The sequence below is a fragment of the Tauraco erythrolophus genome, chromosome 10 (assembly GCF_009769465.1).
Source record: "Tauraco erythrolophus isolate bTauEry1 chromosome 10, bTauEry1.pri, whole genome shotgun sequence".
Taxonomy (NCBI): Eukaryota; Metazoa; Chordata; class Aves; order Musophagiformes; family Musophagidae; genus Tauraco; species Tauraco erythrolophus.
The window spans coordinates 7998415-8012023 of NC_141474.1; the positions used below are offsets into that span (position 1 = coordinate 7998415).

A 13609-nucleotide genomic window follows, 5' to 3' on the forward strand; every position below is an offset into this window, starting at 1 on the left:
ACCGTGTGATGCATTTTCTGTGCACTCCTTTGTCCCTGACCCCAAAGCTCCTGCAGGTTCTGTCCCTCCTGCCCCAAGCCCAGCCCCTCCTGTCCCCCAGCTCTGCTGCTCAAGGGTGCAAAGGTTTCCAGAGCTGCTGTGGCTCTTCCAAGGTCCCATCCAGCCGTAGTCCTGTGCCAGGGCATGGCCCAGAGAGCAGGCAGTGCTCCAAGGAGGGCTGAACCCTCCTGCGAGCACACAAGTCACCTGTCCCTGCCTCTCCCCTGGGTTTTCCCATGGGGATGTTTGAATTTGCCGGCATCACGGGGAAAATGGCATCTTGCCACCCCCAAACTGGAAACACGGGAGTTGGGGTTTTCTTGGTTCCTCTAAAATGTCAGGGCATGCTCCCATCCTGGAGAAATGGGGGGTACTGAGGCATGAGTCCAACGGGGCAGGCAGCTGCATCAGGTACTCATGGGATAAATTCTGTAAGGGACCACGGTCTGGCCCCGTGGTGGTTAAGGGAAAGGTCCTGGGGCAGGAGGGGACCACTCATGACCAGGAGCCAGAGCCGGGCTGCTGTCTCCTCTTATCCGCGTGTTTATTCCCCCTGTGCCGCCCACGTGTTTGCAGAAAACGCCACCGTCTCCACCAGCTCCAGGGCCTGAGGTGCTGTCAGCTGCTTCCTGGCCATCCAAGGTGAGGTTTCCTGCGGAGGGCAGCCCCGGATTTGAGGGTGAGCAAGATACCAGTGGGGAGGAGAGCATCCCCCTCCCCAGGGCTCACCGCTCTGCTCCTTCCTAGATGGGCTTCCTGGCGTATTCCCGGCGGTACTTGGCATCCACCCGTGTCAGGTACCAGGTGCCTGGGAACAGATCTGCCTGGGAGCCGTGGGGAGCGTGGTCAGCTGCGGGGAGAGGGCAGTGATGCTCAGTGGGGCCGTGGGACACCAGTGGGGAGGTGTCACGTCCCCCCGACCCCGCTCACCCAAGTGATGGGTCTCCTCCCGCCGCTTCATGATATCGGTGAAGTCCTGCGGGGCCACGCGCTTGCGGGCATCCAGGCGAGCTGGCAGATCCGCCAGGCTGGAGACCAGCTTATCCAGGGGCGAACCTGGCAGTAGGAACCCGCCAGGTGAGATGGCGCTGCCAGCGGCTCCAGCCCTGCAGCCCCACGCCGCCCTCCCCTCCTGGCACCCCTCTCCCGTGGGGCTCACCTGGGGCTGCATCCTGCGAGACGCGGAGGGAGAACATGCTGGCGGCCAGCCCGGAGCCATAGGAGAAGGCACCAATCCGGGAGCCAGCCAGGTCCCGTGGCGAGGATCTGCAGCGAGGGGTTAGCAGGGTTAGAGGGGATTGGGAGCTGCAGGGAGACGCAGGGCTGCCGGGGTGGCGTAAGGGGCTGCCTCCTGCCCCCCACACAGGCAGGGAGGTCCTGGCACTTGAGGACGGATTAAACTGCGCATGGCTCCAGAGCACGGGGGTGCCCGCGGCGGGGGCTCGGTGATGGGGAGCACCAGGGCTGCCCAAGGAGAGGCACCGGGATGAGGCTTTTGTCCCCCTCTCAGTGCCTGCCCGTTCCCACGGCTCCTTTGCCGCGGCAGGGGACGGCCATTCTCCCGGGCACGACAAGGGGGTTTTCATCCTTGCGGCGCTGACAGAAGGGCTTTATGTGCCGGCCCAGCTCCAGAGAACTGGGATGAAAAGGCTGGCTGGGGACAGCACGGGGTGGGAGGTGAACATGCCAGGGGTTACGTGCAATGAAAACATCAGGTCTCTGCTGCTGTGGAGGGGGGATGAGTGCTGGCACCTGCCCCCCAAGCCAGCCGGGCCGGGGAATGCCCTCCCCAAAACAAACTTCCCCCCACCCCAAGGCAGCTTTTGGGGAGGACTCACTGCGCCAGGAGGGAGGCCAGGCAGCCGTACATGGATGGCGTGTACATGTTGCCGTTGCGGGAGGAGAGGAGCAGGGAGGGCTTGGTCTTCTGGTTGAAGATCTCCTGGCTGGCTGCCTGGAACGCCTTCTCCACCTCTTTGCTGGTGTAGGTGTCCTCCAGCTTCACGCCACTACCCAGAGAGAGGCCGGCTTGAACCCTGCGCAGGCATGTCCCCAGCTGGGCTGGGGGACAGGGAATATGGCGTGCAGACCCACCGGAAGGGCTGCAGCCCCTTGTAGAGGCCGGTAGCCGTGTCGGGGTTGGGGGTGGCCAGGAAATCGTTCAGCAGCAGCCGCCCCACTGACTTCTGCACCAGCTTGCAGAAGGGTGTGTGGAAGATGAGGAACTTGAAGTCGTCGAGGGTGAAGGGCCGCTGGATGCCGGCTGGAAGGCAACATGGCGACTGTCAGCATCCAGATGCGGATGCGCAAGGATGCGCAGGCACCCCAGGGGTGCTACCGCTTACCCTGCTGCCACTGGCTCTCTGCCTTCCGGCGGTACACGGCGTAGCAGCGGTCCAGCGCCCGCAGGTAGCACTGGATGGAGAGCTGCCCATCCACCACTGGGTACTCGGAGGCCAGGTCTGGCTTGTAGAAGTCATAGGCATGCTCCATGTGGGTTCCTCGCAGGCCTGGAGGCACAGGGAGAGCTGGCTGTCGGGGAGTGCTGGGGGTCCCAGCCAGATGGCAAGCAGTCATGAGTGCTGGGCACGGCTGCTGCCCACCATGCCTGCCCTGGCATCCCCCAGCTCCCCTGGGTCACTCCAAGGTGCCCACAGGGATGTGGCCGGAGGGGATTCTGGGGTACCCAGCACCAGGGCCAGCAGAGCCAGTGCTGCCAGAGCTGAGCAGCTCTGCCTGGGGCTGGGACATGGATGTACAGCCCCCAGGGATGGTACTCATCAGCTCATCGCCCCCAGGAACTCGTGACACTGACCTCTTTCCAGCACCAGTGGGGCGTTGGGTCCCACCAGCATGGCAATAGCACCAGCACCTCCTGTGGGCCGCGCGTTCCCCGTGGCATAGACAGCAATGTCCCCGCACACCACCACAGCATAGCGACCTGGAGAAGGGCAGGGGGGCCAGTGGGGCCATCAGCGGGTGGGAACCTCCATCCTGCAGCCTTCGCACATCCCCATCCCCATGCCGCTGGGTGTGATGGCCAAGGTGAGTGAGAAACACAGGTGATGGAGGGCCTGGAGTGGCGGCATCTCCCTTTAAGGCTTGCCAGAGCATCTTTGTGTTTCAGACCACCTCCTGACTCCTTTCTCCATCCCACAGCACTCACCCCACCTCCAGCCCCCCCATCCGCACGGCACAGTCTCTGCCCGCACCCACCGTCCCAGGCACTGGACTCCACCCAGGCGGCCGCATTGAAGAGCGAGGCTGTGCCCCCGTAGCAGGCGTTGGTGGTGTCAATGCCCTCCACATCAGTGTTGCCCGAGTCATGGAAGAGCTGCATGAGGACGGTCTTGACGGCCTTGGACTTGTCGATGACTGTCTCGGTGCCCACCTCCAGGCGCCCGATGGAGTCCCAGGAGAGGCGCCCGCGCTCCACCAGCCGCTGCACCACCGTCAGGCACAGGGAGTTGATGTCCTCATGGGCGGCGCAGAAGCCCATCTGCTGCTGGCCCAAGCCCCGTGTGTACTTGCCAGCCTCCACGCCGTCGTACCGCTCCAGCTCCTCCTGCTCCACATACTGGGCAGGGAAGTACACCTCCAGCGCCAGGATGCCCACATCCTTGGGCCAGGCACCCGTCCCGGTGGCACTGGAGAGGCTGAGGGGCAGAGGGAGTGGCAATGGTCCCGTGGTGGCCCAGAGCCTTGGGGACAGGGGGTGGCCCCAGGGAGATGCCACCAGTGAGCACCCCAGGCCATGAGCAGCACCCCAAATCCCCACTGGTTCCCTGTGCCCGGTGGTACTGCGGGAAGAAAGGAGAGCATCCCTTTCCCCAGCAAGGTTTAAGAGCAGTGCCAGCTTCCCTATCCACCCCCCCAGTTATGCCTCCATCCCACCCGATCCGTGTGGGTGCTCACCATGCCGCCTGCACGGCCATGGGGTGCTGCGCCGCTCGGGGTGCCTGCTGCAGTGCCACCGGTGCCCACCTCGCCCCCCAGCAGCGCACGGCACGGCCAACCAAGCGCAGCATCTTCACCCCGGCTGCTGCACGAACGGTGAACGGCGGGACGGACCCTGCATGGTGCTTTTATAAACTGCGCCGGCGGCACGGCTCAGCCTTCCCGGCCCTTATCACCGCGCAGGGACCCGGCGCTCAAAGGTCACCGAGCACCAGCCAACACGACAGGGACAGTGGAGCAAGCGCTGGCTTTGGAGGGGGAACTTGCAAGATGTCTCTGTCTTGTGCTTCAGAGTCTGGGGACACGCTTGGCCGGAGCAGGGGCTGAGCAGCATGACAGGCTCTCCTGCACTCCCGGCTCCCCGCGCCATGGGACAGCAGCAGCTCCAGTTCCCGCCACTCGCCAGCACGTCCATGGTCACCGTGCGGTGTGCGAGGTGCTTTGTGGCCTCTCCGACTGCCCCCGTGGCCCTGGAGTGGGAGCAGAGGGCAGCCAGGGCTTCAGCGCTGGCACCGTCAGTGCCGCACGGGATGTGGTCCACCTCTGTCATGTGCCGTGGCACCGCGGGGGGAGAAAACCCCTCAAGCTGGGTGGAGGCAGAGCCATCTCCAAAACACCAGAGCAAACAGCCACGTGATGCCTGTGGCAACACTGCAGTGACACGAGAAGGGACCTTTGGTCCCAGTGCTGCTGTCAACATGGCCACAGGGCAGCACCACAGCCCTCGGACCCCTACAGAGCCATCTGCACCCAGGGGGGGTCTCGTCCCCAAACCTGCATGCCCACGACAGCCCCCATCCCCACCCACATCTGTGCCCCAGGTCTGCTCCATGCCTGCACCCTGGGGACACTCCTGTCCCATTTGGCACCAGAGGGCTGGAGATGAGCAAACATCAGTGTCCAGCCAGGAGAGCCACTGGCCCCATGGTTCCCAGGGACTCACTCCCAAATGGCTCCGCTGACATTGGCAGCACCGAAGGCCCCGGAGGCTGGGAAGTTTGGAGAGATGCAGAAGCACCAGCACCAAGCTTGCACAGCACTTGCATGCTGCTGGTTTTATAGACGTATGTTTTTTAGGGGCTGAGGGGAGAGGAGCAGAGGTGGCAAGGAAGGAGCATGGCTGGTGCGGGGTCCCCCATGGTCCTGGGCTGTGTGCTCAGCTCAAGGGGGTGAACTTGCAGATGTAGTGATGCTGCTGGGTGCAGTTGGCGCTGGACCACAGGGTGAAGCCTGCCGGAGAGATGGGCTGGGGGTTGGTGGGGGCCACGGCGAGGACAGGGACACCAGCTCTGCCTGCCGCAGCCCCCTGGGGTGACGGGACCCAGAGGAGGAGGAAGGGGGGATGCTGGTTGAGACCGAAGCCTCGAGGCAGATGTGGGGTCTGGGCACTCACCACTGAGGTAGGTCAGCACACCGCAGGTCCCGCCTTGGGCACCGTTCCCAACCAGCCCACTGGTGATGTTGTACTCGTCCCCATTCACCCACTGCCAGGCCTGGCTCTGTGCAGGGAGAGGGGGGGTCAGAGGCATGGCCCCGCTGCCCCCCGGCTCCCCGCCACCCCCAGTCTCACCTCTGGCTCATAGCGGAGGCCAAGCCAGACTGCCTGCACGCGCTGGTGGTAGGAGATGACCTTCCGCAGGGTGGTTGCCTCCTGGGGCTCCTCCACCCAGGCCAGGTGGGCACTGGCATGGCTGGCCTGGCACTGCTCCTTCAGGTAGAGGCATCAGTGCCAGGGCACCCCCAGGATACTGGGAGTTCCCTGGCCACGTGCATACCCCGGTGGGCTTACCTCAGCCTCATCCCAGCTCTGGAGCTCACGGAAGTACTTGAAGCAGTTGAGCTTGTAGTAAGACCAGCCCTCGGGGCAATAGTCTATGTACCGGGCACCTGTGGAGGGAGGGCCATGGAGAGGGGTGGGGGACAGCTGGTGTCACCAGGTGGAGAGGAGAGTGGCTCCATCCCAGCCTCACTGTGAAAGCAGCTCTCCCCGAATGGTGGGACTCACCGGCCAGCCGCAGGAGCCCCACACAGCCCAGCAGCAGAAGGGCGAGTCTGGCCGCTGCCACCATCCTCCTCGCTCCTGGACGTGTCTCCTGCAAGAGCTCGTGGGCTCAATACCAGGTCCCACACCAGGTCCCACCTGCACCCTCACCCACCCTGCTATGGACTGAATCCGTTCCCTTTCAGCCAGCCAGAGGAGATGGCAGCCCTGGGTTCTGTGTCTCCCTCTCCCCTCCCTGGCCCGCACTCTATTCCCATGCATGGCTCAGGGTGCCCAGCCCACACGGGCAGCAGCGTGTCCCAGCCCCACCATGCCCAGCCTCAGCAGGAGGCACCCGGGCGAGCCAAGCTGCCCCATGGGGACACGGGAAGAGCACTGCCATGGACACGGGTGGGGAGACCCCAGCCCTGCCCTGGCATCACGCAGCAGCAGCAATGGCGCAGACAGAGCTGGGGCCCGTGGGGCTGCAGGGACTGTGTGCACAGCATTGTTTTCACCCTCCGAGCTCATAGTGCTGCCAGACCCAGGCTGGGGAGGCAAACTGGCCACATCAGCACAGTTCCCCTTTGTCTGGGCTAATCCCCAGGCACTGGGGCTGATTTGCAAACTCAGCTCATCTTCCCCTCAAAGAAGCAGCGACAAAAGTCAACGTGGGGCTGAAAATTGCGCTGTGGCAGCCTGCCCCATCCAGTGAGGGCAGAGCTCAGCTCCCCTGGGGGTTGGCGGGGCTGAGATGGGCTCCTGCTCACCCACAAGCCACCTCCGAGCATCCCAAGGCCATAACCCTGCGAGGGTCCCGCTCCTCACCTGCTCTCCAGAGATCGGAAGGAATAATGACTTCTCACGGACCACCGGGAACGAAGAGGAGCTGCCCTTTATAGCCTGGTGCTAACCAGCACCACTGTTTGCCCAGCTCAGGTGATTCCCACCATAAAAATCTTACTGCTGACTCCTCTTCATCCCTCCCGTTTTGCTGGAAAGCTGCCCAGATCTCCGATCTGTTTGCATTCGGTATTTCTCCAGAAAAAGGCAGGAAGAACCTCTCCTAGTTGGTCAATAAACCCCCTGCAATTAGCATTAATTACCAAGGCAAATAGATATCCTTACAGCAGAGAGCAGCCTGGCACCAGGCAGGGATGCCTGTTGGCCCAGCCCCAGCTGAACGGGGGGCCAGGAGGGTTGAGCCCCGGAGGAGGCTGCCCTGGTCCCGGCCGGAGCATCCCTGCAGCAAGTGCGGGGCTGTGAGTACCACCCACCGGCATTGCCCGCATCCCCAGCTGAGAGATGGCACTCAGCCGGGCTTCGCGCCCTGCCCAGCTCCGCCATGCGTCACCCGCACACCGCCCTTGTTTGAACTGCCTGGGGATGTTTGTCAGCAGGACGCAGGACAAGGTGATGTGGGAACAGCCTGCAGCCGAGGCTGGCAGGTGCCATCAGATAGCGCTGAGGGTGTCCGGTCTCCACGCCCGGCAGTGACGCAGGGCATCGTCAGTCTGCGTCTCTCCAGGAGGAAGGGGCAGGTCCTGCAGGAGCAGCCCCCCATCCCACCCCTGCCGCATCTGGGGTACCTGCAGCCCTGGCTCCGGGGGGGCTGCTGCTGGCACAGAGCCACACCAGCAGCTGGAGCCCTTGGAATGGTCAGGAACAGCCTTCCCCAGCACGGTCCTCACTTCTCACTCCGGAGAATCCTCTTCGCACTGGTGGAAAGCAGCTGAAGCTCATCTGACCTACTGCTTCAACCACACTGCTTCTTGAGCATCGCTTTGCTGGTTCCTAACGTACCAAAGTGGCTTTGGAAGCTCTTCTTACTGCCTGTCCCGTGGCCTCATGCAAAACTGCCAGCTCCTGCCCAGCGCCCCACTGCTGCCAGCTACGGCCAATGTCCAGCTTTCCTTCCCCCAGCACTCCTGAAGACCCTTGGAGGAGGCCACCAGGAGCTACCCAGGACACAGCGACCCGCAGAGGATCCAGCTTCATAGCTGAGCCCCTCATCCCCCAACACAGAGGGCTTGTAGCTGGCTGAAGCTGTTACTCCTGGCTGTCAGGCTCAAGCCATGTCCCCCAGGGATCTCCCACGGCTCCTTTGTGGCAGCGTTTGCCAAAACGTGCAGCAAGTGCTGCTACGCCCACAGGGAGCAGCTCCCTGCCAGCGTGCAGAGGCAGGTTTGGCTTTCACCCCAGGGAGGGAGGAGGATTAGACCTGTCTCCTTCACCTACGCATGCGGGATACAGCTGCTGCAGCACCCCGACACCTCTCAAGGCTCGGCCAGCTTGCAAGGCACCTGCCAGGATCAAAGGGGTAAAGCTTTCTCATGTCCAAACGCAGCTGCTGCCAGTTGTCTTTTTTTCCTACACCCTTACAGAGATCAGCCAGAGGAGATCAGCCCCTCAGACTAATGGAGAAACTCTTCAAACACAGCAAACCACCACACACACTGGCCCCCTCCTCCAGCCCAGAAGACAAGACTCCACCCTTGTTTACGAAAAACCATGCAAATGTTCCCCAAAGGAGCCTGAGGCTATTTCATTACTCCTCGGTTAGATAAGGGATAGCCCAGCTCCCTGCCTGGCTGGTTCAATTAGGCTTATTTGGATGCAACACAGCAAGTTTTCACAAGCCCCTTGTCATTCCAGGCTGGAGAAGAGGCATGCACCATCCTCGAGGAGATGGAGCTTCAAGTCTCAGCCTGAACACTGGCAAACTCACAGCCGTGCCAGAAACACAGCAGAGCTCACTAAACTTTGGCACAGATATACAACCTGTGGGAGAACATGGATGAGAGCCTCCTGGAGGTTAGTACTTGTCAAGCTGGCTCTACTAGAAGATAAAGGAGCTGCCCTGTTTGAATATTAAACCCTTAAAATGCTCCCAGCAGCTTTATCCCTGCTAGGTGTCATAATTCAGCTACTGGCTCCATCCGAGTCTGCAGCGAGAGCCAGAAACCAGCCAGGTGAGCACTAGTGGAGCCCAAGGCTTCAGTGGCACCTCCCTGCTCAAAATACAGGAACGCAGCCATTGTCAATTTGTTCTCCAATTGTTCAAGTCAAACTGTTCAAGTCTGAAAAAGCAGCACAGAAGAGCCACGATTCCCTGTTTCAGAGAGGCTGGAGAATTGCACATCTTCATGCATTAGCCGCCAAGCCAAAGCCAGGGAGGCAGCCTCGGCTCCAGGGATGAGGGTCCTCCTCCCCGTTGCAGGAATAGCAACAGCCCAGGGAAGCGAGCAGGACCTGAAAGGGTGAGCAAAGCCACATCTCCAACAACTACTGCCTGATCCATGCTTGCCCGTGACCTTTCTAAAAGCCACACAAAATCCCTGGCTCCCAAATTCCCAAGCAAGTGAGAGCTCTTATTCAAAGCATCTCAAAAAGGCCCCATCCCAGTCCCTCCCAGGGACAGTCCTTCCCAGTACGCCCAGCTGCTTGGCTGCTGGTTTCTGCCCCTTTCTCAGCTAACCAAGAGACCCAGAATCCTCCTGCTACACCCAAGCTAGGCTGCTTTCGGCTCCCAGGCATAGCTCCTTGGATGGAGCTAAGCGGTGGGGTTCGTGCGCTGCTGAGCCACAGCACAGAGCACCCTTGATACCCTAAAGCTCTCTCCTGACACAGACTGCGGGGGTCCCAATGAGTCCTCCCTTACCAGGGGTCTGAACAGTTACCCCACACCCGTGATCTGTTTATAATCCAGTGGCTGTGCCACAATAGCCGGGAAGACAAATAAAACCGGCAGGATTCAAGACTCTGGACAGATACTTTTTATTTTGGGGATAAAAATTGCTTATACGTTTTGCAGCAACTATTTTCATAAAAGACTTTTATAAAAAATGTAAAAATAAGCAAATATTTTCCATTATTAATGTAGGAAAATGCTGCTGTGTGAATGGTTACTCTACAACTTATGAGATAAAATACCACCTTAAGGAGATATTATCTTTACAAGTAGTTAAAAAAAAAAAAGGCAGAGGGCCATCGTACTAATGCGCCAGGCACGAAACTGGCTTCCTTCCACAGAAAGCACTCATCTTGTAAAAGGCAGCCACATACATAAAAAGGCACTTGGTTATTTGGGGCTAATGAGGAAAAGCCCTTTGTTTCTTTAGCATTGATGTAGCAACACTTCATTATTTGCCATGAAACATGTACCTGGACAGACCTCCAGGAGCTTGTGGGCTCCTACCTGGAGATCTGAGTCAGTTGCAGCTAAACTTCACAGGACACACTGCAGCGAGCGTGCCAGGGAACGCTCTGTGCGTCGTAAAAAGCAGTAACTTCAGAATTAAAAACTTCAGCCCAAAACGACAGCCCCGGGAATCAGCTCCTCCTGAGGCCCTGCCTTCATGTACCATTGAGTTGAATTGAAAGAAAAAGCTTCTACTCTTGATTAGAATGGAAAGAAACACCAGAAAAAATACTGTACACGGTAGGATGCTGAATGGCCGCTGCTCGGATGGGAGCGGCCTTCTCTGTCCTTTGGCGGCAGCTGACAGCCCCGATCTCTTTGGAACATGTGTCTGCAGGATTCCCTCGAAGAGGTAGGAGCAAACCATCCCCAGAAATGTTCACTTCGGCTGCTGACCAGTTCACAGCCCTTCAAGGGAAGCGTTCCTCTTGTGGACAAAGTAGAAAGAATGGCTGTTTGTCCAAGGTCAGCATCAGCTGGCTTCTGTAACTCCAAAAATATCGGGGGAGCTGCAGTACAAATGGCACTACTGTCCCACAGAGCACATGGGGCACCTCAGTTGGGAAATCTTGATACAGGCTGAAGCTGAGAGCAGAGGACAGTCCCAAACCTGTTAACCAAACTGCATTAGACAATTGTTTCTGGGCTATTTGGTCTGCCACTCAAGCCCCCAGCTCCTGGCTTCAGGCATGCTGCTGGAAGCCTGCTCCGCAGTCAGTGCTGCAGCCTCCTTGTTGGAAGGGGAAGACAAGGGAGCCCTGCCCCAGGGCTGGAGCGAAAGGGGCCCCTTCAAAGGGCTGGATGCCGTTCCCGACACAGAAGGATACACACCGAAGACACCATGTAACAACATCCTCCAGACTTCTTGATAATATCATAAAAAGGCAGCATAAGGTATCTGGAGAACAGGACACACAGCCACTCTTGTTTGGAGGGGAGGAGAGTACTGTGCAAGAACGCTGGGAGCTTGTGTTACCAAGTTTTGAAACACTCATGCTCATCCCAAGGGTTTCCCAAAAGGCCTGTACCAGTTGCAGGGCATCTCTTCCAGCACGGGAGACCGTGAAGGTGGTCATGGACACACCTGGCAGGACGGGGGCATGGGAAGGGTAGTGTGTCAAAATGGTCAGGTGTGTCTTGAGGAAGACATACAACACAGGAGAGATGTGCCTACAGGACACCTTGGTGGGAAAAGCAGGTCAGACCAGCGTTTTCAGGAGGGGAGGGGGGAAAAAAAAACAAATAAAAAACCCTAAGAGAAGACTATATGTATATATAATCTCTTAATACCTGGGGGGCAGACAGTGAGCACGCTACAGGGCGTTAGTGGGTCTGTACAAGATAGAGGCTCGTGAAGAAGAAAGGGTGAAGCTGCGTGACAGAGGTGTCACTTGACCTGTAGGTGTTTTGGGAAGTCCGGCTCACTTGCTGGGCAAGAGCAGCCGAGAGAAGGAGAGGTCTAGGAATGCGGGCGCAGCTCTGAGCTGTTAAGACAAGGCAACTTGAACTCGAGGAGAACTAGTAGAAGGTGCTTCAGAGAGAGCTTATGTGGGTAACAAAAGGAGTAAAAAAATTAAGGATACAAAGCTGGTTTTGGCTAAGTTTCTGGAGAAACGACCATGAGACGCGTTAAAACTGAAGAGCTGTCTCCTCAAAGAAATGGTGGAACGGATTTAAAAGCAGACTGGAGAATCCAGTACAGACAGCAATCACACCCAGGTTGCATGGGAGTTGGTTAGAAGTGACCCAGCTGGTCTTCTCCATCACCAGCTTCTACAGTTCTTTGTTTAGCATAAAAGTGTACAAGCCTACAGCGACCACAGTCCCTCCACAGAAAGAACAGCCTGGGCTCATTAAGACTCTTGGATACTAAAATGGTTCTTCATTTCCGTCCTGGAAGACCTTCATGAGTTCTGGAGTCCACTTTAATCGGGCTTCCCCTTGGCCGGCCTTCAGGCGTACACTTGCATGTTGTTCCGCTGCTGCTCTGTCATGTGCGCGGCCGCCGGCCCACGCTGGTTGTTACCGGGACTGGTTGCCACATCAGACCAGTCAGAGGCAGAGTGCGGGGAGGAGCTTGACCACTGGTCTGGAGATTCGGGCGACGGAGTCAGGTACGGGTGTTCCCCTTGTAAGTGCCGGTTGTGGCTAGGAGTCCGTTCTGTGGCCGAGGAGTAGCAGCTGTGCTGCGAGGGAGGTGTGGGGTACTTCCCCATCGAGCTCTGGAACTGGTGGTAGGCTGGGAGGACCGTCTGAGCCACCTGCCCGTCCTGCTGAGGGATGGCAGCCATGGAGAACGAGGCGCTGGGCAGCTGAGCTAAATCCGGTATCTGGTACATGGAGCTAAGAGGACCAGCCATGTTCTGAGGGCAGTTTGACTGGGCCTGCTGTGGCAGTGCTTGCTGGTTTATGCCACCCTTGGGAACCAGCTGGAAAGTCATGATAGGGGGCAGAGACTCTCTGGACACTCCCATGTGCTTTGTATCTGCTTGAACCAAACCACTCTGCTGAGAAACACTGGGGTGCGAATGCATCACCTGTGGCACCATGCCGAACATCTCGTTGTACTGGGACTCGTTCACCTCCATACGATTCATCCACTCGGTGGAAACGTTGGCTGGCCGGAGCCTGCCGAGCCCACTGTTAGGAGGGGTGGTTCTGTGCTGCGCAAGCAGCTGGCTGACGGACGGGAGCACGGTGCTGGATCCACGTCCTAAGGGCTGCATCTCGTGGAGGTTGGAGAAAGACATCGCGTGCGCGGCTTGCACCGATGGAGCTGTCAGGAGCGAGCTGGGCGATGAGTGCAACACCCCCGGTGATGGCATCACAGGAGACGATGTTGGTTCCGATGCAAAAGCATGGGGCGATTCTAGGGAATCAACCGGCGACAGGGTCACTGAGCTCTCCGAAAACTGCCCTTTGCTCTCACTGAGGGACTTCTTCCTTCTCCTCTTCGCATCTTTGGTGAGGTTTGTGGGCATGATGCCTTTGGCATTCGGTTTTCGTGACTTCTTGCTTAACGAAGCGTGCTTCAGATTGAGGAAGGACCTATTCGGGCCACAGATGACTGGGGAGAGGGCGGAGTTCAGCATGGCGCCAGGGTGCCCAGTGGGGCTGTGTGCCACATTGTACTCGTTGAGAAGCTGCACTATGTCGTGGTGCATCCGGTCCTGCGCCACGTCTCGGGGCAGGCGGTCCATGTGGTCCGTGATGTCTCGATTGGCAAAATGGTCCAGCAAGATCTTTGCAGCTTCGAAACTGCCTTCTCGAGCAGCAAGGAAGAGCGGTGTCTCCTCCTGAAAACACAGAGAAGAGATATTTTATCAGCCTCACTGTCTTACAGCTAACACTGCCCTAATGGTGTGGCAACAACTGGAGGCATCATCTAATGCAGTGTCACATTAATTGCCCCCAAGAAAAATCCAGCCTGG

At 58.8% G+C, this 13609-nt stretch overlaps 3 protein-coding genes across 5 annotated transcripts in view; all 3 read right to left on the minus strand.

The window, feature by feature from the left end:
- Positions 1-782: 782 nt before the first annotated feature.
- On the minus strand, positions 783-4067 carry HMGCS2 (3-hydroxy-3-methylglutaryl-CoA synthase 2). Of its 2 annotated transcripts, none has more exons than XM_086617373.1 (9): positions 3955-4067; positions 3256-3695; positions 2855-2980; positions 2385-2549; positions 2134-2302; positions 1878-2048; positions 1199-1305; positions 970-1095; positions 783-889 (listed from the first exon to the last, which is right to left on the minus strand). In XM_086617373.1, exons 1-9 carry the CDS (start codon positions 4065-4067, stop codon positions 783-785), a joined length of 1524 nt encoding a protein of 507 aa, XP_086473499.1. The 2 variants fall into 2 exon arrangements, with proteins under 2 accessions (XP_086473499.1, XP_086473498.1); XM_086617372.1 differs by having other exon boundaries at positions 1199-1344.
- A 1085-nt stretch (positions 4068-5152) lies between these two features.
- Positions 5153-6065, minus strand: REG4 (regenerating family member 4). The gene is made up of 5 exons (XM_086617642.1): positions 6002-6065; positions 5786-5883; positions 5567-5704; positions 5390-5495; positions 5153-5226 (listed from the first exon to the last, which is right to left on the minus strand). Exons 1-5 carry the CDS (start codon positions 6063-6065, stop codon positions 5153-5155), a joined length of 480 nt encoding a protein of 159 aa, XP_086473768.1.
- A 5900-nt stretch (positions 6066-11965) lies between these two features.
- The window catches only part of NOTCH2 (notch receptor 2), an 84366-nt gene continuing 82722 nt past the window's right edge, over positions 11966-13609 (minus strand). For both annotated transcript variants that reach the window (XM_086617264.1, XM_086617266.1), the window contains one exon: positions 11966-13474. In XM_086617264.1, coding sequence (XP_086473390.1) covers positions 12131-13474 — 1344 coding nt within the window. In that variant the 3' untranslated portion in view covers positions 11966-12130. The remainder of the gene's footprint in view (positions 13475-13609) is intronic.